The 25,737-nt window shown below is 50.0% G+C and overlaps 2 protein-coding genes across 3 annotated transcripts in view; both read left to right on the forward strand.

Annotated features, from left to right (window-relative positions):
* COL7A1 (collagen type VII alpha 1 chain) overlaps nucleotides 1-1,877 on the forward strand; it is a 37,083-nt gene extending 35,206 nt beyond the window's left edge. The window contains 2 exon segments of the mRNA XM_077786204.1: nucleotides 581-760; nucleotides 886-1,877. Coding sequence (XP_077642330.1) covers nucleotides 581-760; nucleotides 886-935 — 230 coding nt within the window. The 3' untranslated portion in view covers nucleotides 936-1,877.
* Nucleotides 1,878-5,334: 3,457 nt separating this feature from the next.
* COPG1 (coat protein complex I subunit gamma 1) lies at nucleotides 5,335-25,716 on the forward strand. Of its 2 annotated transcripts, none has more exons than XM_021532286.3 (24): nucleotides 5,335-5,434; nucleotides 9,279-9,331; nucleotides 10,104-10,184; nucleotides 10,282-10,353; nucleotides 11,143-11,222; nucleotides 12,095-12,170; nucleotides 12,325-12,417; nucleotides 12,733-12,819; nucleotides 12,969-13,126; nucleotides 13,725-13,858; nucleotides 14,420-14,487; nucleotides 15,233-15,421; nucleotides 15,860-15,955; nucleotides 17,319-17,562; nucleotides 17,996-18,071; nucleotides 18,364-18,467; nucleotides 18,580-18,705; nucleotides 19,095-19,163; nucleotides 19,530-19,672; nucleotides 21,115-21,286; nucleotides 22,228-22,325; nucleotides 23,645-23,783; nucleotides 24,662-24,760; nucleotides 25,351-25,716. In XM_021532286.3, the coding sequence occupies exons 1-24, from the start codon at nucleotides 5,407-5,409 to the stop codon at nucleotides 25,479-25,481; spliced, it is 2,616 nt and encodes an 871-aa protein (XP_021387961.1). In that variant the 5' UTR covers nucleotides 5,335-5,406; the 3' UTR covers nucleotides 25,482-25,716. The 2 variants fall into 2 exon arrangements, with proteins under 2 accessions (XP_021387961.1, XP_021387955.1); XM_021532280.2 differs by lacking the exon at nucleotides 5,335-5,434 and adding an exon at nucleotides 6,739-6,927.
* The last annotated feature ends 21 nt before the right edge of the window (nucleotides 25,717-25,737 follow it).

Here is a 25,737-nt window from a genome sequence, read left to right on the forward strand (position 1 = left end):
GCAGTGCGTTCCTGTGCCTGGTTTCATCTGTCTGGAGGGATTTGGGATTTCCTGCCCTCTTGCTGGTACTTGGGAGGGTTGCACCTTTCCTATCACTGTGCTGCCCACACCATGCAGACCTTTTGCTCTATCCCTGTCACCAAAGCTGTCACCAGCAGTGATTGGTGGTGTGCTGGGCTGGTGGGAGCTGCTGCTCTGGCAGGTTTCCTGTGCTCTGGTCATGAGTCACAGGAGGGATACCAAAGGCCCCAGGAGATCAGGAAAGCCCCAGTGGCAGCAGCCTTTGGAGAGTCCCTCTATAATCCTTTCAAGGGGTGCTGTGGCCATCATGTCCCCACGCCACCTACCTCCCAGCTCTCTACTGAGAGCTGTCCCGGGCTACAGCTTGCCCAGAGTGGTGTCTCCTGTCCTCAATTCCAGCACTTGGGCAGAGCACAGAGAGTCTCCTCCAGCCAAACCCTTCCCATGCTCAGTCTTGCCCTTCTGGGGTTTCCCCTTCTCTGCCACGTGGGTCTGGCAGCCTCCACCGCCGGTGAGCTGCCAGCCCTGCCTGCCCTCACCAGCAGCGTTTGCCCCGCAGCCGAGCCCTGCGGGCTGCCGCTGGACGAGGGGCAGTGCCAGCGCTACACCCTGCGGTGGTACTACAACCAAAGAGTCTCCCAGTGCCGGCCCTTCGTCTACAGCGGCTGCCAGGGCAACCTCAACCGCTTCGACAGCAAGGAGGAGTGTGAGCTGCACTGTGGGCAGCAGCCGGGGGCAGGTACCGAGCTTGGCACAGCTGCTGGCACCAGCAGGCCCGGCAGCATCCCCACCTTGTGCATGCAGAGCTGGGGGGACAGTGCTGGTCCTGCCTCGGCTCTGACAGCCCCTTGCTTCTCTCCACAGATTCCCGTGGCAGTGCCGGCAGCAAGGTGGGAGAGCAGCCAAAGGTGTAGGTGCAGGCAGAGTCTGGGCAGGCAGGGCTGCCTGCAACTGGGGCCCAGCTGCTGCCCTGGCCGGGGCTGGGCTGCCCGTGGTGGCACCAGCCCCAGCAGGAACCTGGTGCTATTTCTAACCTGTCTTTATGCTGCTGATGGGTTTTTCATTTCATATCAGTTTATTGTCATTAAGGTGAAATTTATGTCAAATGGGAAACTGCCTCCCACCAAGGCTCTGAACCCCCTTTCCCACTAGGCTGTTCTCAGTTTGACTTTTAAATTATTTGTTGCCAACAGAATGGTTCTTAGCCCTGTTCCCTCTCTCTGGAAGCAGAGGTAGGACTTGGCATAGTTGGGCTCCCTCCCCTCCCATAATAGCCTTGTACCCTTTCCTGACCCCCATAGGCCCCCAGACTCCCTCTCCACTCCCTGCTGGGAGGGCTCCCCACATCCTTGTGCCAGGCAGTGCCACCCTGCACAACATCCCCCACCCCCACCTGCAGTGAGCTCCATCTGAATAAATTCCACCTTAACCTCAACTAGGGCCCAGTTCCCCTTTTGTGGCTGTGATGGTTTGGCAATGACCTGTGGGGAGACTGGAGTCTCTTGCCATGTGCTACCCTCCAGCTCACACGGCTGCCAGCATCACTTCTGGCTTTAATCTGGGGGATCTCACCTGCACCCCTGGCCTGTCAGGGAAACCCTGAGGATGGTGCTATGTTAGAAGAGGTTCCTGCTCGCCCAGTTACTCTCAAAGGCTTTGTGAAAGTAATGTTGCAGCCACTGCTTCCCCCCATCCCCAGGGCTGAGTAGGGACTGACTGCCCTGCCCCAGAGCCCCAGGGCTGCTGGGTGGGCTTTGTGGCCCCCACACATACTGCTGTTCTCTGTGTGTATCTATATACAGCAAATGACTATGTGTACCAATGCAGGGGGGATGTGGATTAAAGCTGTGCTCACAGGGAGATGTCACACTTCTTGCCATGTTGCTGGGGATGCTGTGGAGTTTGGGGGCAGCTCTTGACTCAGGCATGCCCCCTGCCCCCCCTAGCCAGGCTGCCCTTTCCAGCTGCCCACAGCTGGCAGTGCTGGCTGGGGTTCCTCACCCTTCCAGCTGCCCAGTGCCCCATCCCTGTGCCCAGCACGTGCCCAGCTGATGCAAGCCAGGCCATGACCCCCTGTCCAGGCCCTGACGTGTCAGCACGTGGGTCTGTGGTGCTGCATGATGTACTGTGTGAATCAGTGCTGCCAGCTAATTTTGGCTTCTGGGTGTGAGTTCCTGGCTGTCCCTGGGAGGAAGAACAAAGCTGGCATTATTTCTGTTCCCTACTGTCCTGGGGAGGGTGGCACAGGATGGGTCACCCATCAGTTCAGACCACGAGGGTGGGCAATCCAGTGGTCTGAACCCTGGGCACCCTGACTCCTGGTCCTGGCCAGCTCATGGGGCTGAGCACCCACAATTCACCTCATGCAGTGCCCACCCAGCCCAAGAGCCTTGGGATGCTCCCACACTCCCTAAGGGGAACTGTGGAGCCAAGCCCTTGTATATGGGGCTCACCCCACAGCAATGCCTACAGGCTGCTACCCACCTTGGCAGCTGGCAGAGGGGCCTGGGCCAGGCTGGGCTGGTGCAGGTGCCTGGAAATCAGTGGTGTCCCAGTTGGAATGCATAAAAGTGAGCTGCAAGTCACTGCCTTCCTGCAAACCAGTGGCAAAAGCAGTGCTTGGGTTTGGCACAGCAGGGAGGTGACATGTCTCTAGGTATGTCCTCCACGTGGCCAGGGAGTCTGTCAGGACACAGTGCCAGACTGGTACCAGGAGCTGTCCAGGGGCCTTGTGAGTCACAATGCCCCGAGGTCTGCCCATAATCCTGGCAATATGCATGTTCTCTCCCTCCCTTAAGTGATTACCAAGCCTGACAGGAGCAGGGAGGCCTAATTAGATGAAGAAAAAACATCTTGCAAGTCAAACATGAAACAACTGAGATGTCCCAGGTTCCTGGAATCCCCTCGAAATGCAGCTGGTGGAGCTGCAAGGGGGCACACACCCACCCACATCCTGGGATGATTTCATCTGCCATTAGGCAAAATGTATTAAAAACATTTCCACACACCACCCCCCCGCCACCTTCCCCCTGTCACTGTCACCCCCTCTGCGGGTCAGAGGTGGAGCTGGGACAGGATAAGAGCCAGGGCTTGGCAGGGAGCAGAGTAAATGCCCAGATTGTGGTCCCTGCACCCTGGGAGCACTGCCTGAACATCGAGGAGACGAGGACCTGCTGCAAATGGTGAGGCTGTGCCCTCAGCGGTGCTTTTCAGGGGCTTTTAGCTGGGCAAGAGGTTGCAGGGGGTTAGATGCTTTTCATTCCTAATTTTGCAGCGAGTTAACCACCCCTGGCTGCCTATTCTGGTACTCTGCAAAGGGCTTCACCCCAGAGATACTCTGCTGGGTGACTGATTTTGGAGAGAGGCAGCTATATAGCAGGATTTGTGCACCTGCTCTGACCCCCACCCCACATCCCAGCACCCTGACCCCCACCCTGTAGCACAGCATCCTGCAATCCCTGGGGCTTCCCTGTGACCAGGGTGAGGGAGGGGGTGGACAAAGTTGCTGAGGCTTGACACAGCTCAGGGCCTGTGGCCACTCTCCTTTCCCTGTCACCTCAACGTGACTAATATGCTGTGTATTTTAGTCCAAGTGGCTCGTGTCCCTCCTTGGTGGGTGGCTTTTGCCCCAAAGAGCCCAGCAACACAGTGGGGAATGGCATCTGCCAGGGAACGCATGGGAGGAAGAATGCTCCACTGCCTGCCCAGCCCTGAAACCCCAGCCCTGAAACCCTGGCCAAAGGGCAGGAATGGGTTGGGGAGCAGCCACAGTACCCTGGCAGGCACCCTCCTGAGCAGGATTGTCTCCTTCCCTGGGGGACAAAGGCATGAAGGGTGTGAAATGGAGGGCATGGCTAGCATCTGGCCAGGGGCTGTGTGAAAGGACAAGGACACCCAGGTGATTTGCTTCCCATTTCCCCTTCAGCCTCCCCAAGGTGGAATAATGAAGGGCTCCTGAAAGGAGGGTGAAGCCCCATCAGCTGGTGAGGGAGTGGGGGGGCTCTGTGGGTGACACCCTGGTGGGGATGTGTCCTGCCTGGGGGGCTGTGGGGCCATGGCAGGGTGATGGGGGTGATGCCAAGCCATGTGCTCCCCGCAGGCTCCCCTGGCCACACTGCGAGGCAGGATGCTGCTCTCCTTCCTGCTGCTCCTGGGGACACCAACAAGGGCCTGGAAGGGACCGAGCCGTGAGTGGCTCCCACCAGCCCCCCAGGCTGTGGATGGAGGGAAGCTGATGAGGCAGGACAGCACCAGCCCTAGCAAGATGCTGCCAGATCCCTCCAAAGTGAGGAGCGGTGACGATGGCTCTGGAGCAGAGTCTCATCCAGCTGAAGCCAGCCTGCCACTGCTAGAGGGACCAGAAAGACAAGCAGTGCCCTGGCTGATGAGCCCAGCCACCAAGAGAGCGGCTCCCAGGAAAAAGGGGAGGAAGTTGTCCTTGTCATTCGATGTCCACACTCACTTACTGAAAATCCTGCTCGACCTGGCCAGAGAGAAGGAACTGCAGGCCAAGGCGGCTGCCAATGCCGAGCTGATGGCCCGCCTGGGGCGCAGGAGATAAGCTGTCCTGGCTGGCATCTAGCAGGGCTGGAGAGGGCAGCGGGGCTGCCAGGGCACTGGTAGAGGGAGGCATGGAGCAGCACTGGTGTGTGTGCAGGGCACTGGACATGGCACCTCATCCCCCTGGTCCCAGTGCTCATGGCACAAGCAGCAGCCGTGGGAGGATTTGATTTAATAACTCTCACCTCAGCACCATTGGAGAAGACACAGCTGGGTTTACCTTGGCCAGTGCTTGAGCACAGCTGGTCCCAGCCCCCGGCACTACAGGGATTTCTAAGCTTGGCTTTGCTCCCTGCTCATCCACCACCTAGATGTCTCCAAAGGGGCTGCATCCAGCCATGCAGTTTTTCCTGGGTGCTTCTTCTCTCTGGGTGACTGAAGCACACAAAATCCTCCACAAAGCTTGGCCAAGCCTCAAAGCTGGAATTTTGAGTGAGCGTGCACAATAAAATGTGGCATCAAACACAACTCATGCTTTATACCTGTTCTGCACCCCTTTACACACCCATTTTGTGTTCCCTTTCCCCAGAGATACTGTGAGAGCACATGCTCAGCTAGGGCCAGCATGGGGGGTCATTAAATTCCACACGAGGGGTGTCAGACCTTGCACCAACAGTGGAGCTGGCCCAGGGAGCCCACAGCAGCTCTGGGCCAACAAGGAAACTGTCTTGTGCCACTGGAGCTGCTGCTTTCAGCACAGCTGGGAGATAAGAGCAGTGCAGTGCAGAGTGCGGCCGCCCTGTGCAAAGTACAGGGTGGTGCAAGCAAGGCTGAGGCCGGGAGACACCTGCAGGGGGGCCACTGGAGCTGGTGGGGGACACGGCCATGCTCTTCGAAGACTACCTGCTGCAGGGTGAGTGAGCCCTTGCACTGTGGATTGGGCACTGGCTTTGGGAAAGGGGCAGAAGCAGCTGGGGTGACCCCACATCCCATGGAAGGGACAGATTTCAGGAAGGGATGTGCCAGCAGATGGTGGGTTGGGGTGAGGTGGCAAGGTGGATAAAAGGTTTTTTGCTATCCCTGCCTGACCTGAGGCTCAGATGATGCCTGGCCCCTTGAGATACCCCCCTGCACCCCCTGGGTGTGTGCTGTGGGGCTGAGCCCGAGTTTGTGGGCCAGGGTAGAGACAGGGTGCTGGTAGCAGTGGGGGACAGAGGTTATAGGAAGACCTGCCAGAGCTGGTGCACCCAAGTGAGACACTCCAGGGCAGGCAGCCTGAGTGACAACTGTCCATCCTGCAGAAGGGAGTTCTTCCCTGCCACTTCCAATTGTTCTTGCGATGCTGAGCCTGTGAGGATCTCCTTTCCATGTCCTGCCACAGTGTCTCATCTGTCCTCCCCGAGACCCAGTGTGCCCCTACGCTTCAGCCCACTCTGTCCCTAGTGCCCCCTCACCTCCGCAGTGCCCTTCCCCTGCCCAGCTCAGGGGTCCCAGTGCCAGCCCCCATCACCAGTGTTTCGCTGGTACCAGTGCCTCCTGCCCCGGGCCGTGTGCTTTCCACAGCCCAGCTGCTACGAGCAGTGTCCCGGTGTCCCCAGGGCTGCCCCAGCACAGCACCGAGCAGTATCCCGGTGTCCCCGCAATCCCGGTGTCTCCCGCAGTCCCGGGATCCCCGCTGTCCCGGTGTCCCCGCAGTCCGATGTCCCCCGCAGTCCCGGTGCCTCCGCTGTCCCGGTGTCCTCGCAGTCCCGGTATCCCCGCTGTCCCGCTGTCCCCCGCAGTCCCGGTATCCCCGCTGTCCCCGCAGTCCCGGTGCCCCCGCTGTCCCGGTATCCCCGCTGTCCCGCTGTCCCCCGCAGTCCCGGTGCCCCCGCTGTCCCGGTATCCCCGCTGTCCCCCGCTGTCCCCCGCAGCCCCGGTGCCCCCGCTGTCCCCGCAGCCCCGGTGTCCCGCTGTCCCCCGCAGCCCCGGTGTCGCCGCTGTCCCCCGCAGCCCCGGTGTCCCCAGGGCCGCCCCTGCCCGCTCCCCTCAGCGCCGACCCCCACCCCAGCCCCGCCAATCAGACCGCGCTATTGCCGGTTGGCCCCGCCCCCTCCATGTCAGTCACGGCTCCGCGCCACGCCCCGCAGCCGCCCGGGAGGCGGCCCCGCGCCTGCGCAGTGCGGCGGCCGCAGCGGCAGTGACAGGCTGGCAGGAAGGGGCGGGGGCAGAGCGGGCGGGGCAGGAAGGGGCGGGGGCGGTGCCGGGACCGGGAGTGGGACCGGGACCGGAATCGGGATCATCGGGATCAGCATCGAGATCGGGATCTAGGCTGGGACTGCCGCTGCCACGGACGGGAGGGCTGCAGCGACAGGCCGCTCGGTAGCACCATGCTGAAGAAGTTCGACAAGAAGGACGAGGAGTCGGGTGAGGGGAGGCCGGGGGCGCTGTGAGGGGAGAGACCCTCTGTGGGTGCGGAGGGGATTGGCGAGGGGGACCCCTTCGTGGCACGGGGAGAGCCGAGAGGGAAGAGACCCCTGCTGTGGCCGTGAGGGGAGCAGTGAGGGACAGAGGGAGCTGGGAGGGGGGGCTCGGTGCCAGCCTGGCAGCGGGGGCTTGCTGGTGCGCATGGAGCGCCGTGGGAGCGCCGTGGGAGCGCCGGAGCAGTCTGCTGCCTCCTCCTCGCAGCTGCAGCCGGAGGCTAAACTGTTTGCATCGGCACAGCACAGCGAGGTTACTGCCACATCACCAGGTGCAGAGCCTGAGACTAAATATTGAGCACATTAGCCCTGTTCACAGTTGCCCAGCTCTGGAACCAGGTGCTATAGCCAGGTAGAATCCATCGTTTCTGGCCCCACAATCACTGCTACTTTCAATGGATCAGAAAACCTGAGAGCACCAAGGAAACATGAAGTGGTTGCCTGACTTTTCAAAACTTTAGGCCGATTAGTAAGGAAGAGGTTGATATTTTATGTGGTGTGTAATTCAGGTGTAAACGATGCATCATAAGACAGTGTTTCCTTTCGTGGTTTAGCTTTGTGGTATCTTTTTCATGTTCCTGTGAAGCTTTCTACACATCTTGCTCTGCTTAACAAATCAGTGTGTCCTGAAGCAAATTGATTCAGCTTACGTCTTGGTGATTGTTCTGTGTTACTCTGCTTTCTTTTTATCTTAATGGGCATGAAATGCTTTGCCCTTGTTTCCCTTTTCCAAGGCCTCCAGTGGCATCTTGATAAGCAGAGAATTTAGTGAGGCAGCTGTTGGAGGGGAATTACTCTTAGCTTTAATTTTGGGGGCTGTTCTTCATTTGCAGCTGCCACACCCATCAAGGTATTGACATTACTTATGGCTAGGGCTGTCAGGAGATGCATGTATCCAGTTAGTTTGCTTCTGTGTCTTTGCTTTCCATGTATGGTTTTGCTAGCCTTGGATGACCTGCTCCCACTCCCTGTGACATGTAATTTTGACCACAAAATTAAGTTTCTCAACAAATCAAAATAACTTGCTGTTAGTTATCCAATATTAGGAACTTTATGAACATACAACCTCTGCTCTCCCTGCATCTTTCTCCGTCTCCATGGAAGAAAACTGATGCAGGGTGCTGTGAGGACTGAGACCCCATGTACGATGTACTTCAAGATCCTTAGTGCTATGAAGGAAAAAGAAGTGATGCAGCATTGTTCATGGCTGATTTAAGGATTGTAGACATGCTGGACCATGGAAATACTGGGCTGCTGGGCAGGTTTTTTGGAACACATTAGCATATTTATCCTAGAACTGGTTCATACTCATACTAGAGACCTTTTTGCTCTTTCCCCTTGTTTTTTTCTACCTATTCAACCTCACATACATGTGTGTGTTTTCTTCAGCCACCTGCTGCCTTTGCAAACTTCTTCTGAGCCAGAGGGAGGGCATTTTATGAACCAGGAAGGAGCCAGAGTGCAGATGTGTTTGCTTTTCTATGTAAGGCTTACTCTGGGAAGGGCTCCTGGCACCAGCCTAGGATGCTTCAAGCTTGGGTCAGGTCAGATTTTGGCCCAGGAGATGTTGTCTCTAGTGGACCAGGCTTTGGCACAAACACTAGAACAGCCCTGAAAAAGGCTGCATTCTGTCCCAGGCAGGCTGAACATAGGTTCTAATTAAAACCTGCCTATCAATAACTAGCAGCTTTTGAAAAGCTGCAGGTCACTCAATGCTTGGGAGGCAATCTAATAGAGACCATGCAGAATGATTGTGCTTTTCCCTCTGATTATTTAATCCTTAATTGCTGGCAGTTCTAATTATTTAGTATAATTTACTTTGTTGAGCAATGAAAGTTACTTTGTGTCCAGCCTATCTAGTCTGCTGTCTTGTTCTCTTAATTAGTGATAGAGCCAAAAATACTGGTGGATTTTTGATTGGTTTATAGGGGATGATAAACTACTCCTGACTCACCAGTCTGGCAAGCAATACCTCTTTCTGTCTAAGCTTTTGTTTCTAGGCCTGTCCTATTGATGCTCTAACTGCCAGCAAGCTCCCAGCCCAGGGGTGGAAATAGTTCTTTGGGGATACAGTGGAGCACAGTTATTTTACAGCTAATCAGTCTATGTCTGTCGTCCCTGACTGCCATGAAGACATCCAATTAATATTACTTCAAAGAGGGTGCTCTCATTGCTTGGTGTTCATGAAAAAAAATCACCCCAAAATGCTCAGACTGTTTTTAAAGTATGGGCATGGTTAAAAAGTTGCTTTCCCATGGCACTATCCTTGGAGAAACTTTTACTCTCTCTGTTTTGCAGGTGGGAATTCCAACCCATTCCAGCACCTGGAGAAGAGTGCAGTCTTGCAAGAGGTAAATCTTCAGACCATCTTCTCTGTGTACCCCACTGGACAGAGTCTCTCCCTCTCTTGAGTAGGTCACTGGAGAACTTTTGCAAGGAAATGAGGGTTTCTTACAGTCCTGTTTGCTCTGAAAGAAACGGGCAACAGTTCTTACTTTGTTATTGGACAGATAAAGGGAGGAGGTTGAAATGGTCTCTGTAACAAATTAAAGACTCTGAACTCTAAATGCTAATAAAAGGGAAAAAATTATCTGGGAAAGCTCACCCCAAACCAGGAAGATTGGGAAATTGGCCTTGGATACCCCAAATTTCTTGTGGACAACAATATTAGTGAGAGGGGTGTGAGTGGTTATTAAACAGTTTTATGAATTTTCTCTGAAGAAATGCTGTTCTTTTCAAGAGCAGATGAACATCTCAATCCCCAGCCCCTGTTGGTTCAGCATTCTCTTTTTGCTTGTGAGGCTGGGAACGGTGTTGGTTCCTGTAGCCCCAGTGAGCTCAAGTTCACGTTTTGGAAGAGTGGTGTTTTAGCTAGCACACAGCGCAGACCAGTGTGGGGGAAAGTGTGATGACAATTTAGCCTTTAAACCTCTATTGCTCTTGGATTTGTAATCTCAGACTGCAAAACCAGCTGTTTAAAGGGGTCCATGTTTAATAGGAATTAAAGGAAATCTGATCCAAAGTCATTAAGTGTCTTGCCATACCTCACTCACAGTTTGTTGTTGGGACAGGCAGGACACTGTTTGCAAGGGGGGTGAGTCCTTGTCTGTGCTTTGTCTCCAGGCTCGAGTGTTTAATGAGACTCCCATAAACCCACGAAAATGTGCTCATATCCTCACCAAGATCTTGTATCTCATAAACCAGGTAAGAGAGAGAAAATATACACCTATACAGATATGTGCATCAGGCCCAAAGCTGGTTGTGATCATTGGGATTTCCTTTCTTCTTTCCACACAACTAGGGGGAGCACCTTGGTGTCATGGAAGCTACCGAATCCTTCTTTGCTATGACCAAGCTGTTTCAGTCCAGTGATGTAAGTCTGCCTTTGGTTTTCTGTATTTATCTGGTGGGACAGGTTGTCCCTTGAAATACACATTTTTATACAATCAGCTTTTCTGTCCTGTCTGAAGCTAGCTGATCTGAAAGTAGGGTGAAAGTTTAGAAATGGTAATCAGCTTCTTAGCCCTTCCCAGATCTTGTAGCAGCTTAACTGAAGTAGGCACTGCTCTTGAGGCAGAGATTCCTCTCTCTAAATTGCCATTTAACTAATGAGATTGTGGTAGGCAGATGGATTTTACTGTGCTTTGTGCCCAGCATTAAAATATCCTACTGAGAGTCAGCAATTGTGTGTTTGGAGGAGACTGGGAGTTCGTGCCTACTCACAGCAGTAGCACTGTCATTAACTGTCCCCCAAACTGCAAGGCATTAAAATCATGAGACCAGTGCAGAAATCCCCAGACTCAGGAATATAAATTGTTTGTTTTCTTGCTTTTGAAGCAACACGAGGTTTTCAACTACCAAAACATCAAATAGTTTCAAGGCCGCCTCCTTGTCCATGTGAATGACAAGTAGAACATGAAACTAGATGCAGCTAAATCTGGTATCTCTATGGCCTCACCCTAAGACTGAGGGATTTAGAAGAAGAAGTGTTTTGTTAGTCAATTTGGACTTTGTACATATTTTACGCTCAGGGAGTGAGGCACTCTGAAGGTATCAAGTTCTTGTGCTGTTCATGATAAAATTATGTAAGCAGGGAAAACTGAGATCCCTTCCTATCTGGGCTCATCTCAGCTGATGTTCTTCTTCCTTATTTCCTTGCCAGCCAACTCTTCGCAGGATGTGTTACCTCACTATCAAAGAGATGTCTTCTATTGCAGAAGATGTGATCATTGTTACTAGCAGGTCAGTAACTTCACTTTTCTTGCTGTAATATTGACATGCCCTTCAGTAATGTCTGTCCAGCTTCTTGAACTAAGTAGTCCTTGAGCAGGGTGATGATAGGGAATGCCCTTGGTGAGGAAAAAGCTTTCCTTTATAAAAGACCAATAAAACACAGACATTAAACTCATAGTGATGTATGCAGAATATGCTGTGTCCCCGTATCCCATGCCCATGGATGTTTAGAGTGTCTCTTGGGTTACATGATATGGTAGCACTGCTGTTTTTTCCCCTTTTGCAAAGGCTTTTGCATTAACTCCTGCCTGAATGCCTTGAAATGTTTTGAAGAATTCTGGCATAAATCCCAAGGCTTTCAACAGGTAGACAAGGATTTTCTTCTGCTGTAACAGCACAGAATACGACTTCAGCAGGGAACAAAATTCCCTCTGTGAGTCATTCCTGAATTGCTGATCATGCCAGTGAAATGCCCTGTCAGGGAGTCAGGAACCTACCAGTACAGGGTCTGTAAAGGGCTGAGGCAGAAGCAAGTCTCAAGTGCTGTAATATGATGAACTCCTGGCCCTTCACAGATGGTCTGACACTGACCAGGACCCTGGGAAAAGAGCAGGAATGAGTGTTCAGTAGGAAGGACAAATGCCTCAGGGATAGATGTATGTGCTCTAGCCTCACCTGGTGAACAGGAACCAAGCAACTTGTTGATGGGCTTGGGATCTGAGTACTGATCTTTTCCTCCTGCCTCCCCACGCCTGAGACCTGCAGCTGCCTGCTTGGCATTCAGCCATGATGCTGGCTGCCTGCTGCTCTGTGTGCACTTTGTGTGCACTTGAGAGCTGCTGGATCGGGAGTGCCTTATTGAGAGCTTCCTGTTTTCCCAGCTTAACCAAAGACATGACTGGGAAGGATGACAATTACCGAGGCCCTGCTGTGAGAGCACTCTGTCAGATCACTGATGTAAGTGCTGCTTTTCCTATGGGGCAGCTCTGTGCCCTTCACTTTTTCCTACTTTACCCCATCCCACTTTCCACTCTGCTTTTCTTGCCTTTGCATTCCCTTTCACACTCGGAATGGCTTTCCCTTATCAGCTGCTGTTTCCCTCTCCCTGCAGAGTACCATGTTGCAGGCCATTGAGCGCTACATGAAGCAGGCAATTGTTGACAAAGTACCCAGTGTGTCCAGCTCTGCTCTAGTGTCTTCTTTGGTATGTACTCCCTGAGGGACAATCAAGCAAGGAAGCAGTCATCTGTGGTGGGACTGGACATCTTGGGAGTTTCAGGATTTTGTTGCTATTCCTGTCTTTGTGAACTGAGGGACAGGTGCTGACTTTGCTAGAGATCATCAACCTCTTGAGGCTGTGGCTGTCACAGCCAGATCTCTGCATGCTGTTGCCTTGTTCTACAAGTTGCTGCTGCCAGCACGGTCATGGGGAAGACTCATTGCTTCTTAGTATAACCTGAAATTCCCAAAGCTTCCTCCGTTCTTATCTCATGGGTTGTTGTTGCTCTTCTCCTTCCAGCACTTGCTGAAGACCAGTTATGATGTGGTAAAGCGCTGGGTGAATGAGGCTCAGGAGGCAGCTTCCAGTGACAACATCATGGTGCAGGTAGGACAGCCACCTCCACCAGGGGAATAGCCAGCAGCAGCTGGGCACAGAGCAAATTGCTGGAGCTCAGCCGGGCACCTCTGGGTGCAGAGGGGACAAAAGGGGAAAGAACCCACCGTGGGTTTGTGACGTTCTCTTTCCCTGCACAGTATCACGCCCTGGGCCTGCTGTACCATGTGCGGAAGAACGACCGCCTGGCAGTCAACAAGATGCTCAGCAAGTTTACACGCCACGGCCTCAAGTCCCCATTTGCCTACTGCTTGATGATCCGAATAGCCAGCAAGCTGCTGGAGGAGGAGGCTGGCAGGTGAGCAGGCTCCTTTGCCCTGCTGAAAGAACTTCCTGGTCCTGCTTCCATCTCCTCTTACAGATTCACTTGCCATCTCATTTGTTCTGTCTTTGAAGAGCAGCTTGCAGCTTCTACCCTCTTATTGTTGGATAAAAGCAGAGAAAATATAGGATGTCTTAATGGTTGTTTTGTGATTACTTCTGCGAGTCTTGCTTGCACATCACATACTATCTTTTTTCTCTGGACTGTTTTGCATAGCTGTCCTTTGTTTTACTTCATTTTCTCTGTCTTCTGTAATTGCTTATGTAGCATGTATGCAGTGTGACTTCCTGGTGGATAAGAGCTGTGGTGTGTACAATTATTTCCTACTGTGTGAGAGTTGAGGGAGATTCCCTTTGGTTTGTAAGGCAAGGGTGTCTTCTCAGAAGGCAGCCTGTCAAGCATGCTAGAAGTACAGTATAATGACCACTGTGAAATCTGGGGACAAAAAATATGGGTTTATGGCTACTTTTATCTTTCCATGGGCTGTGGGACCTGCTCGTTTATGCTGCTAAATTCTTAGCTTCTGTTAGTACCTTTGCTTTAATTCAATCTTGTGGGGTTTTTTGTCCCTTAGCCGCGATAGCCCTCTGTTTGATTTCATTGAGAGCTGCCTGAGAAACAAGCATGAGATGGTGGTGTATGAAGCTGCATCTGCCATTGTTAACCTGCCCAACTGCACTGCCAAGGAGCTGGCTCCAGCTGTCTCAGGTAAGTGTGGTGCTCATGGTCATGGTGAGGGAATTATTGAGCCTCCAGTGGTGACCCTGCTGATTGTCCCAAGAAACAAGGGCTTTGTGTACTTTCAGGCTTTTTATGCTGCTCTATCCTTTTTTGTTTTATGCTGCTGCTGAGAGCCTGTGGTGTGTGTGAATAGCTTCATTCTTGTAAAAGTGTGTTGAGGTGTGGGTTACTTCATGGGTCAGTTCTGGGAAAGGAGCAGGGTTTGTGTGAAATGGAGAACAGCAGTTCAAATTAACTTAATAGGAAAGATGACAAGGTGATGAATTTGACTTTCACAAGGAGCAGAGAGTAGTAGCACTGTGGAAGAAGAGGGAGGTAGCTAAGAGTTAGTTGGCAACAGTAATGTGACAAAGGCAAAGGGGACAAGAAGGGAGTAGTCTATTAAAGGTACAATTGCTTCTTAAGCATTTTTCTAGTTATGTTTTGCTTGCAACTGTCTCTTTGCTGAAGCTCTTGCTTTAGATAGGAAATGCTTCTCAATATTAGAGTGCCTAAACATCTGCCTTTGTTGGTTTTCCCACCTTGCAGTTCTGCAGCTGTTCTGCAGCTCCCCAAAAGCAGCACTAAGATATGCAGCCGTCCGTACCCTCAACAAGGTAGGAGCCAGTCTCTTGGGAGCTTCCAATAGCGTCTCATGTGCAGGGAGGTGCAGACTTCAGAATAAGGCAGTCAGATTATGTGATGATTTTGTGTGAATAATCTCTGTCTTGTGCTACAGCCTTACATTTCATTGCATTCTGTCTGGAATAAAACCTCAAAGAACACTCTACAGAAGGAAAAAAACCCTGATAATTGTCACTGGTCTTTTAGAATGTCACTAGTCTTAGTGTTACTGCTTTCCCTTCTGAGCTTTCCATGGTAAAGAAGCTCCTTGTAAAAGAGGGATCAAACCTTGATGATGCTTCTCGCCTGCTCTGTGGTACTCTTTGCTCCAGCTTTTCCCTTCTCCTTATAAACACTATAAAAGAAAAAGAGAGAATGGCAGTGTCTGGTAACTGCTGTGCTTCCACCCACGGAGCTGTTTTGCACAGCTAGTCTGGCTGAATTTTTGTTAGGAATTCATAGCTTTCTTTTCTTACTATATAGAGCAAAATCACAGTTAAAAATAATAAAAGATCGTTTATTATTACTGCTTCTCTTCCAGCAAGGGGTGCAGTTCTGCAGGAAACAATAGCTTGTTACCTTAACTCCAGATTAGCTGTTTGTCTGAGATGTCCCTCATGTGTCTCAGACAAAGTCTATACCACTTATTTCTATGGGAAGGAGTGAGTTTTGCTGGGTTTTGCCATCTGGGCGTTTTGCATCTCTTGAGGGATTTTCATTCTTCCTTTGCTGCTGCAGGTGGCCATGAAGCACCCATCTGCTGTGACTGCCTGTAACCTGGACCTGGAGAACCTTGTGACAGACTCCAACCGCAGCATAGCCACCCTGGCCATCACCACGCTGCTGAAAACCGGCAGTGAGAGCAGCATTGACCGCCTCATGAAGCAGATCTCCTCTTTCATGTCAGAAATCTCAGATGAGTTCAAAGTAAGGAAGTGGGAGAAGGAGGGACACCCAGATTCCTGAAGAAACCTCATGGTCTTTGTCTGTGTTTGTGTGTGTGCTCTAAACCTTCATGGAGCTGCTTCCAGAAGCAGCAGCATATTTGCAGGGAGAATAAAGTATTTGAGGCTGTCTGCCTCAGTCCTACATCTCTGAAGTCACATGCTGTCTTCTGGGGAGATGCCTTCTGAGAATCAAATCTCCTTCTTCCAGTGAGTGTGGGCTTTCTTTAGGGGCCGGTGCATAAAGATCTATCTCCTCCAATTCTCAGGATTGCACCTCCTGGAACTGCATTTGTTGAATAAATAAAGACAAAAACATGATTTCCAGGCTAGGGAAGCCAGCAGAAAATTGATACAATTCAGCTATTTTGTCCTGCAGGGTGAAACAGAATTGTTTTTTACTTGCCTCCTTTTCCTGCAGGTGGTAGTGGTGCAGGCCATCAATGCTCTGTGTCAGAAGTACCCACGCAAACACGCTGTCCTCATGAACTTCCTCTTCACGATGCTTCGGGAGGAGGTAAGTTTGCAGGACAACTGTGTCTGCCTTACTTGTGTGCGTGAACAGTACTTCCTATGAGTGTCAGGCTTTTACTGATAAAGCTGTGCAGTGAAAGCCTCTCTCTAAAAGGCAGAAATGCCCAGCTGTGCACAATAGTTATAAGCATACTGGCAGGTATATTTTTAGTGCGGTTTTCATTCTGTGATTTTTTTTTTATGCGGGTTTATTAACACTCAAAGCAAATGCAAGCAACAGCAGATCTGTTGGCAGTCCATGTGTGTTTTGCATTTGAACCAGCTTTCTTTTATACTTTGACAGCAAATTCCAAGAAGTTTTGTCTTGTACACAAAGATTCAATAATGACCTATTAATTGATGACACAGGACCACTTTTGTTCTGGTGTCTGTGCTCTGGCAGTGAAGGGATCATAAGTACCTCTAACCATTCTCTGCATTCAGTCAAACAAAAATTGCAGAAAGACAGCTTTACAGAGGTTTGCTGAGGTTGTTTCTAAATGATCCAACATGCCTGCAGCACAGCTGGCACCACTGCTTGCTCTGACATCACTTCCTGTCAATTACAGACTCAATTGGGAACAAACGGGAGCATCTCATTTTGCTCCTGTGAAAAATGGACCATTCTCCTTTCTCAGATTTTCTGTGGGTGGATGATATCATTTTGAATGTGGTTTTGTACTTCAAACCATTCTGTTTTAAAGGTTTTTTTAATCTGAAGTAACTCCAGAAAGATCCAAATGCCTGACACTGTACATGTAATTGGCAGAGGGTACTGTGCAGTTTAATCCCCTGATGTGTATTGAGGGCATTAGTAAATAATGTCTGAAGATAGCCAAGCTTTACTGGCATGTCAGGTTGTGGCTGTACCTGGGGAGGTATTGATTGCCTATCATCCCACACTAATGGAGCTATTTGCTGTGTCCTGCTGTGGCAGATAAAATCTTTCATACATTTTTCTTGTGATTCATCCTCAGATGTCTAGTGCTAAAAGGGAGAGGGTTGGGTTTTTTCTCCTTCCATATGGCTGGTTTTAAGCACTAATTCTAGCAACAAAGGATTTTGATGGAGATAAAAACCCTTCAGCCAGATGAATCCTTTTACTCTTGGGTTAGGAATTGGGTTTTTTTTCTCCAGTGCAGCCATTCTGAAGGAAGTTGGCAAAAGAGCTTAAATATTAGCTGGCCCTCTGGGTGTAAAGAGGGTCAAAAGTGAGGGCAGAATTACTGCCCTCCTCCTTTCAAACACACATTAAAAGCACTGAGTGTGAGTGACCTTTCAAAGGAATGTTTGCCCTCTCTGGCTAGCTCAGAGGCTATAAAATACTTTTAAGATTTCCAACTGAGCAGTTCCCTTTTGCTCCTCAGGGTGGCTTTGAATACAAGAGAGCCATCGTGGACTGCATCATCAGCATTATTGAGGAGAACTCAGAGAGCAAAGAGACAGGCCTGTCTCACCTCTGTGAATTCATTGAGGACTGCGAGTTCACTGTGCTGGCCACTCGTATCCTCCACCTCTTGGGGCAGGAAGGGCCCAAAACCAACAACCCCTCCAAATACATTCGCTTCATCTACAACAGGGTTGTTCTGGAGCATGAAGAAGTTCGGGCAGGTAAGTGACAGACTTGAAAGTTCTCTGATAAGTGACAGACTGGAAAGTTCTCTGATAAGTGACAGACTGGAAGGTTCTCCGCCCTTGGACAGATGTTTAGGGAACCATAGTGTATGAATGCCTCTGCCTTTAAGGGTTGTGATTTGCTCTAGGCCTGAGCAGATCATTTTGTACAGCCAAGATCCTGCAGTAGTGTTGATGGAAGAGGCGGCCTGTGGCTGAGAAGTGGGAAGGAATATGCACTGGTTCTGAAACTAGATGAAGGTTTGCAGGCACCACTTCACCTCTGCTTCTTTCTAGTCACAGTTTTACTAATGTACACAGTTTATTAGTGTAGCATCTCTGACATGATATTTGATCAAGGTCAAGAAATGGAGGACACTTCAGCTGATTCCTTTGCTTTCTAATTCAGTTTTCATTACTTTTGCTACAGGTGCTGTAAGTGCCCTTGCCAAGTTTGGAGCTCAAAATGAGGAGATGTTACCCAGTATCTTGGTGTTACTGAGAAGGTCAGTTGGGCCTCAGAGTTTTTCAACTTCCTGGGTGAAATACCCTGTTTGCTTGAGAGCTTGAGTCTCTTCTACCTGTGGGTCTGAGAAGGTGCAGGGGGTGTGATCCTGTGATGGGATCACCAGTGCATTCAGCACTACAAAGTGGACAGAAGCCATGTGTGGCAGATTACTGCTTTTCTGATATAATTACTAGGAGATTGCTGGATCTCCCTTATGGCATGATTTTTCTGGCCCTGTGATGTTTCTTAGTCTTGTGGATTCTGAAGAAAGTTTTCCACTTCCCCCTCAGGTGTGTGATGGATGATGACAATGAAGTGAGAGACAGAGCCACCTTCTACCTGAATGTTCTGGAGCAGAAGCAGAAGGCCCTCAATGCTGGCTACATCCTGAATGGTACTACAGGAAGGCCTTAAAACGAGTCTGCGCCTCTTTCCTGGTTTAACAAGAGTTAAACTAAAGACCTGGCAGTGTTGTGATTTCAGTGACCTGTCCCTTCTGTCCCCAGGGTTGACGGTGTCCATCCCTGGCCTGGAGAGGGCTCTGCATCAGTACACCCTGGAGCCCTCTGAGAAACCCTTTGACTTGAAATCTGTTCCTTTGGCAACAGCTCCTATAATTGAGCAAAGAGCAGGTGAGGAATCAGGTCCCCTGAATGCTAGTGATTGCCTGAATTGGGCTTGCTGAGAATTGCTGAGCTCCATCCTATTTGAATTTTGTGGGATTGCATCTCCTGGAAGGACTAAGGCCTGAAAATCTGGTTTCTCCCACATTAATGTTTCAGTTTAGTCTAGCTGCTAATAATAGTAGTATCTGGCAATCTTCACTGGAGCTGCTGCAGTTCTAAAGCTGCTTAGGAAGCCAAGTACAGGTGTCTACTCTATATCAAATGAGCTCCCTTGCTTTCTTCAGTCAAATCCCTCTACAGACATTAATCTGTTTTCTGATTTAGTAATTTCTTACTCTTCTCCTTCAAATCTTTTGGGTTTGTTTTTGTTAGATTGTTTTCTTATTCATTTGCAGAAAATGCCCCTGTTGCTGTAGTGAAACAGCCAGAGAAAGTGGCAGCAACACGGCAAGAAATATTCCAAGGTAAATTGATGCAAGGCCTCTTCTCTGTCCATGTGTGAGAACTCTGTAGCCACCTCTTGCTGAGCCTGCCTTAGCTCCTCTGGCTTCTTCTTACCTTCTTGCAGGGAGTGACATGGGCTCCCAACTTAAGGTCAGCTGTTCACTCCTGGAGGGTGGGGGTGCCTGCAGTCCTCTTTTTTCTGTCTTCCAGTAGTCATGAGCAAAGGATGTCTCCTTTTCATTTTAAAAGTCTCTAGGGAATGTTTATGAGTATTTGCTGGATAATTCCTTGCTGGAGCAGCTTCTGGCAGCTGAAACAAGGGGTTTGAAACTGCTAATAGTTCTTTATGTCTTGAGGAAAGCAGTAATTTGTGTCCTCTGTTTCAGAGCAACTGGGGGCCATCCCAGAGTTTCGGGGACTGGGCCCACTCTTCAAGTCTTCCCCAGAGCCTGTGGCCCTGACAGAGCTGGAGACAGAGTATGTGGTTCGTTGCACAAAGCATACCTTTGTCAACCACATGGTGTTCCAGGTGGGTAGCTATGGGGGGTGTAGTGCTGAAGACACTTACAAGATAAGCTCCTGACTGGCTAAAAGCTTCATTGTGAAGACATCCTCAGGGATATCACAAAATCATAGAATAGCCTGAGTTGGAAGTGACTTTATAGATAATCTAGTGTCAACCCCCCCTGCTATGGACAGGGACACCTTTCACTGAACCAGGTTTCTCAGAACTCCCTCCAGCCTGGCCTTGAACACTTCCAGAGATACAGCACCCACAGTCTGTTTTCAAAGCACGACATGCAATGAGTAGTCCTTAGTTTCTTATCCATGGTAGTAGAACCCCAAAGAAAATTAATAAGGTTATGGAGGTATGTCTGAGCTATGCTTACAGGTACAGTCAAATCCAACAAGCACTAGGTTAGGGCTGTTCTCACTGAGGAGTTGGCAGGGAGATCTGTGTTCTTTCTTCAGAGTCCCCAGGCCTATGGTTTGGGCATGAAAGAGTGAAACTTACTACATCTGAGAAGTTGAAAAGAGTACCTAGGAAAGGGATCCAGTGAGAGAGAGTTCTTCATCTGTTATGTTTTGTTTTAGCCTGTAGCACTGGTGATTTCTTCTGTACATCCTGGCTTTGGCTGTACCACACTGCTGCTGCATGTGAGATGTTAGGATTGATGTGCCAGTACCCTTGCCTGGGCTTCAGAGAGTCTGAGGCACAGTGAGTCCTTTGCTAGCTTGTGAGCAGAAGTGTTTTGTCCTTAGCCAGCTCCTTCCTCAAAGCTCAGAACTGCTTAAACAGCCCTCACAGGGGTTGACCTTTGTTGCTGTTGTCCATCCACCAGATGCAATTGTGTGAACTTAAGAGATTTGGCATTGCAGATGGAACAAAGTCTAATCAGCAAGTTTAGACTTGCTGAAACTTGCTCAAGCTGTACCTTGTTCAGGCCATGCAAACAATCATCTTTCCCTCTGCTGTGAAGGCTCTGTGTCCCTGTAGCTTCAAGTGGGATGACATAGGCAAGAACATTTTGGTAGAGCAAAGAATTAACCCAGGAATGACTGGAAATTAGAAGAAAAAGTTCCATACTAACTGGTGGAACTGAAACAGGTAAAATCTGGCACATCCTTGCCCTCACTGAATTTGTGATCCTGCCTGAATTGCAGAGGGCAGGCCTTGGATTGGTGCGTACTGGTTCATTTTAAAAGCTTGCACTTTTTTTTTAAGGAACCAACCGGGGAGCACTGGACTACCCAGCAGGGTTTTAGTTTCTCCCCTAAAGCACTTAAATAAGCACTCTTTAGTCAAGGTGCTTTGTAACGAGCCAGCTGGTGGTGAGGTGCACTGTGGAAGCACAGAAAGCTGGGGGTTCACGGGCTGACACCAGGCTCCCACTGTGCCTAAGCTAAGTCTGCTCTGCAATGAGTCGTGAGCAGCTCCAAGCTGTTTCTGCTTTCCCCTCTCCTGTTTAGTTTGACTGCACGAACACCCTGAATGATCAGATCCTGGAGAATGTCACAGTGCAGATGGAGCCAACAGAGGGGTATGAGGTCATTGGCTACATACCTGCCAAAACCCTGGTGTACAACCAGCCAGGTACCTGCTACACGCTGGTGGCATTGTCTGAAGAGGATCCGACAGCAGGTAAACAGACTGTACTCTTTTTTCCTGTATTGCTTATCCCCACACATTCTACCTTACATCCCAGCCAGATATTTATAGCCTGGGTATGGCTGCAGCCCTGAGTGATGCTGAGCATGATTTGTCTTTGCTGTTTTGGGGGCTGTCAAGCCTTTATTCTCCTCTGCTGGTTCCCTTGTGCTGTAGTACTGCCAAGTTGGGCTGCGAGAGCTGGCAGATGAGTTGTCTTTTGTGCACCCTGGCATGTCCTTCACCCTTTCTTTGTGTGGAGAGGCTGATGCTTGTAAAGTGCTGAGAGTGCCCAGATGCTCTGAGTAGCAAAAGGGTATTTCAGACAAACCGCTAGAATTTATGGGATGTCTGAATTGAACATTCCCATCCCTTTTTGCCACTGTCCAGAACATGAATCAGGCTTTACCTGTGCTTTGGTCTCCCTGGTTTGTGCTCTGGAACTGCTCTCCTGTCATGTTGCTGCTGTTCACTCAGCAGTACCCATCTTCTAGGGATGAGTCACTGCTTCCTCTCCCAGCTGAGTGGTATTAATGAGCTGCAGCATTGCAGTGCAAGGGGCTTTCATTTCAGAGGCACATGAACTGATCCCTGGATGTGGATCTTGCTTCTTCACAAGGTGCTGGTGGGACATGTTTAGTTAGTATTCCCAACACAATGTGAGGTTCATTAGTAATAGGACTTGATTTAAGGATTATGGTCTTGTACAACCATTGTGAGCCTGTCTTTATCACTGTTTGCTTAATATTATAAATAAATAGCTTGTCCTTGAGAGACAGAAATTGTTGGAGAGCTCTTTCTAGGTCAGTGGCTAAGCCTGTGCTGCTGACAGTGCTGGGGAGAGCCTGGCTGCCCCAAACCTCCCAGCCCCATTCTACCTCGGGAGTGTGGATATGGTGGTAATGTGAGTTTTGCCTTTGCTTTCTTGTTTCCAGTGGCCTGCACATTCAGCTGCATGATGAAGTTCACTGTCAAGGACTGTGATCCCAACACGGGCGAGACGGATGACGAGGGTTATGAGGATGAGTATGTGGTAAGAAGCTGGGCATGCACCTGACCATGGAAACTGCTGTCATTTTGTGAGATTTTGCAATCTGAACTTGGATCCCTGCAAGCAATGATGTGATCACCATCACCAAAGTGGGCAGCATCATGTAGAAGGAGCTCTTGCTGTCTCTGATGCAGATGGGAGTTTGCAGAGCTTGTTTTGTCTCATTTGGAGTGTTCTCCTGTTGCACTGTAGATGGGCACCTGACTGTGCAGGATATGTATGTTTTGGGAGGCCATGGTGCATCCTCCAGCTTTGGCTGACTGTGCCCTATGGGCTCCAGCAATGGCACGCTCGGGGTTGTGGAGACAGAGGGCTATCAGGCATCTTTTGTTCTCCACAAGTTGCCCCAGTGGTGGCACAATTAATTGTCTAGAGGCTTGTCTGGCACAGGAAAGTTGGCATTCTTGTTCTTATTCTGGGGAAGGTGGAGCTCTTCCCTCCCCAGCACTGACCCTGCTGAAAGCAGTGCTGCTGCAGAAGCACCTCTCTTCCTTCGAGAGGAAGGGATGTTGTTCACAGCCTCAGCTTGGCTGCTTAGCTCCAGAGACTGTTTTCTGTGTGTTGCCTGTCACTGCTGTGAATGTGATTAGAGGCACTGCTGTGCAGTGAGTCACTGTCTTCCCAGAAAGAGTGGGGAGAGTCTTTCACAATGGAACATACAAGGTTAACACTTCTTTCAGCTTCCTACCAGTCACCAAGGCAATTGAATGATACTTAAACTCTTCCATGTGTTTCAGCTAGAATCAGGAGGAGATTCTTTTCTGCAGCAAATGTTGGAATTAATGCAGGCTGGTGTCCTGCAGGGCATTGCCTGTCCTTCATTACATACTCTGGTGGGACAAGCCTGGTTCTGCCTTGCACAGGTGCAGTCACAGCAGCTGCTCAGCTACCCTGGTGCCAGTGTTAGGTGATCACACATGTCTGACAGCATATCACTGTACTGGCCTGCAAAATGATAAGCCAGAAAGGCAAAACACAAGCCTACATGCATTTCAGGGAAACAAATGCTCAAGCAGCTATTTATAAGCTTTTGTTTTTCCCTCTGTTTTGGTCATTTGTCCAGTGCTTTGATCTCTCTCAGACCAAGGGCTGTGCTCAGAGCATGAACGTGGTTTGCAAGCCCTGGAAATGGCATCACTGTGCCTTTCTCAGGCCTAGCAGTTGCTCAGTAGCAAACCAGAAATGGAAGTGGAGGCAGTCTCCTATATTCATCTGATCTCAAGGAATCCAGTCTAAAGTTCACTCTGAGGATAACAGGGTTAAGAACAACCATATTTCACTTGAACCTCTTCTACTACCAGCTTGAAGACCTGGAGGTCACAGTGGCTGATCACATCCAGCGAGTTCTGAAGCCAAACTTTGGAGCAGCCTGGGATGAAGTGGGTGATGAGTTTGAAAAGGAAGAAACCTTTACTTTATCTGCTATTAAAACCCTTGAAGGTAAGGAAGGGTCTGTGAGCACAGGAGAGCTCTTATTTTCTCTCTTGCAGGCAGAGTCCAGAGGCCCAGTGTGGCTCACTCTAGATCTCTCAGAAAGACTAATGGGGCAAAACCCTTCACAAGCTTTACACCACAGCTGTTAAATAGGGAGCTGCAGTTACTGTCATAATAAGTTCGTTCAGGTTTCAAAAAACCTAGTGTGTTTTGTGACCAGCAGAGACCAGACTGGATTGTGGAGGCAAGAGAATATCTTGCTTTGCTTTTGTATTTAATCCTGCCAAGCAGATAGACCATGTTATGAACTCCCAATGTTCTTATTGAGACTAGTAATAAAAAATAAAAACATCAGAAGACATGAAGCTGGTGAGCAGGCTGGTGGGGTAAACCCTCTTCTCTTTCATCGTGTATCAGAGTCCTATTTTACTCAAAAGCTTGTGAAAACTCAGTCCTTTTGATGCCTTACAGGGTGTCCTGTAGCCATTTTTGTGCTCCCTTGAATAGCCCCTTGGGGTTTGAAATAAGTCTCGCTGAGGCCTTTTCATATTTCTCCTGGAGACTTGTGTCTCCTGCAAGACATCTCCTCCCTTTTCAAGTCTCTAGAGAAGCGAGAATTCTTCTGCCCTTGTTCTTGTTTATGTTGCACATTTGCCACATCAGGTAACAGAACTTTCCTATGGTGGTGAGGGTTTTTGTGTGTTGTCTTTGTAGTCCTTGTGACCTCCAAAACCACAATTCTGACCAACAGTGTGGGTCCCTCAAGACAAGGAATGTGAACTCTAACATGTAGGGAGAGCTTGATTCACTTTTAGGTGCTCTTTATGTGCCCCTGTTAAGATACCTGTGACACAGAACCTATTTTATTGATTTTTTTCTAACAGAGGCAGTGAGCAATATTGTGAAGTTCCTGGGGATGCAGCCCTGTGAGCGGTCAGATAAAGTGCCAGATAACAAGAACTCTCACACGCTGTACCTGGCAGGTGAGCTATGGGGTGAGGTTCTGCTTGAGGAGCAGCTCTGGGAGGTTGCACAGAGCTGCCTGTTGAAAATCAGGGCAGGAGTTCTTGATGGAGTCCACTGTGCTCTGGGTTGGATTTTGAGGTTTGTTCCTGCCATGATTTCTGTCTCTGCAGTGCAGAGCAACTTGTCTTGGGATCAGGGAGGGTGCTGTGGTGGAAAGGATGTCGGGATCAGCCCCAGGCTGAGCCCCAGGCTGAGCCCCAGGCTCAGCTGGGTGGAATTTGCTGTCTTTGTGACCTGTGGCATCCTGCTTTGGAGTGAGCCTGGTGTGGGAAAGACATCAGCCTTACCCAGCAGAACAGATGAGTACTGGAGCTCTTGGACAATCCTGGCTCTCTTCTCACCTGGAGTTTATTTCACACTTTGGTTTCATGGGCTTTATAGTAGCAGGAGTCCCCGGTATGTTATAATGAATAGGAACTGAGCTGCTTTAGGGTCTCTCCTGGCCCAGTACTAAAACTTGCCAGATTTTGCATCAGTGCTCATCTTCAGACTTGCAGGGGAAAGCAGCCTGCAACGTGCTCACCCCTTCCTCCCCTGCCCTCTCCAGGTGTGTTCCGGGGTGGCCATGACCTCCTGGTGCGGTCTCGTCTCGTTCTCACCGACACGGTGACGATGCAGGTCACGGCCCGCAGTGCAGAGGAGCTCCCTGTGGATGTGATCATGGCTTCCGTCGGATAAACCCCCTTCCCAGGACTGCCCTAACTCCGCGCCCCCACTGACAGCAGAATAAGGACCACGCTCACTACAGCAGCTTTTGTGTTCTCTGCAGTACAGCTGTACTTGGGGCTTTGTCTATAAAATTACCGTGTTTTTAGTCTCCGCCTACGCCGCGCTGCGTCCCCGCACCGGAGCGTCGTGGCCGCCGCTCCCTGTCTCCCGCTGTGCTTCCAATAAAGCAGTGTTGTGGCTCTTCCTGGCTGTGTGGGGGGCGGGA

The sequence above is a fragment of the Lonchura striata genome, chromosome 12 (assembly GCF_046129695.1).
Source record: "Lonchura striata isolate bLonStr1 chromosome 12, bLonStr1.mat, whole genome shotgun sequence".
Classification (NCBI taxonomy): domain Eukaryota; kingdom Metazoa; phylum Chordata; class Aves; order Passeriformes; family Estrildidae; genus Lonchura; species Lonchura striata.

Bases quoted from the DNA above. Each gene is read 5' to 3' on its own strand.
- COPG1 (XM_021532280.2), top strand. From the start codon at position 6,891: ATGCTGAAGAAGTTCGACAAGAAGGACGAGGAGTCGG. The intron at 10,354-11,142 runs GTAAGTCTGCCT...TTTCCTTGCCAG, and splicing joins AGCTGTTTCAGTCCAGTGAT to CCAACTCTTCGCAGGATGTG. The intron at 22,326-23,644 runs GTAAGAAGCTGG...TTCTACTACCAG, and splicing joins GTTATGAGGATGAGTATGTG to CTTGAAGACCTGGAGGTCAC.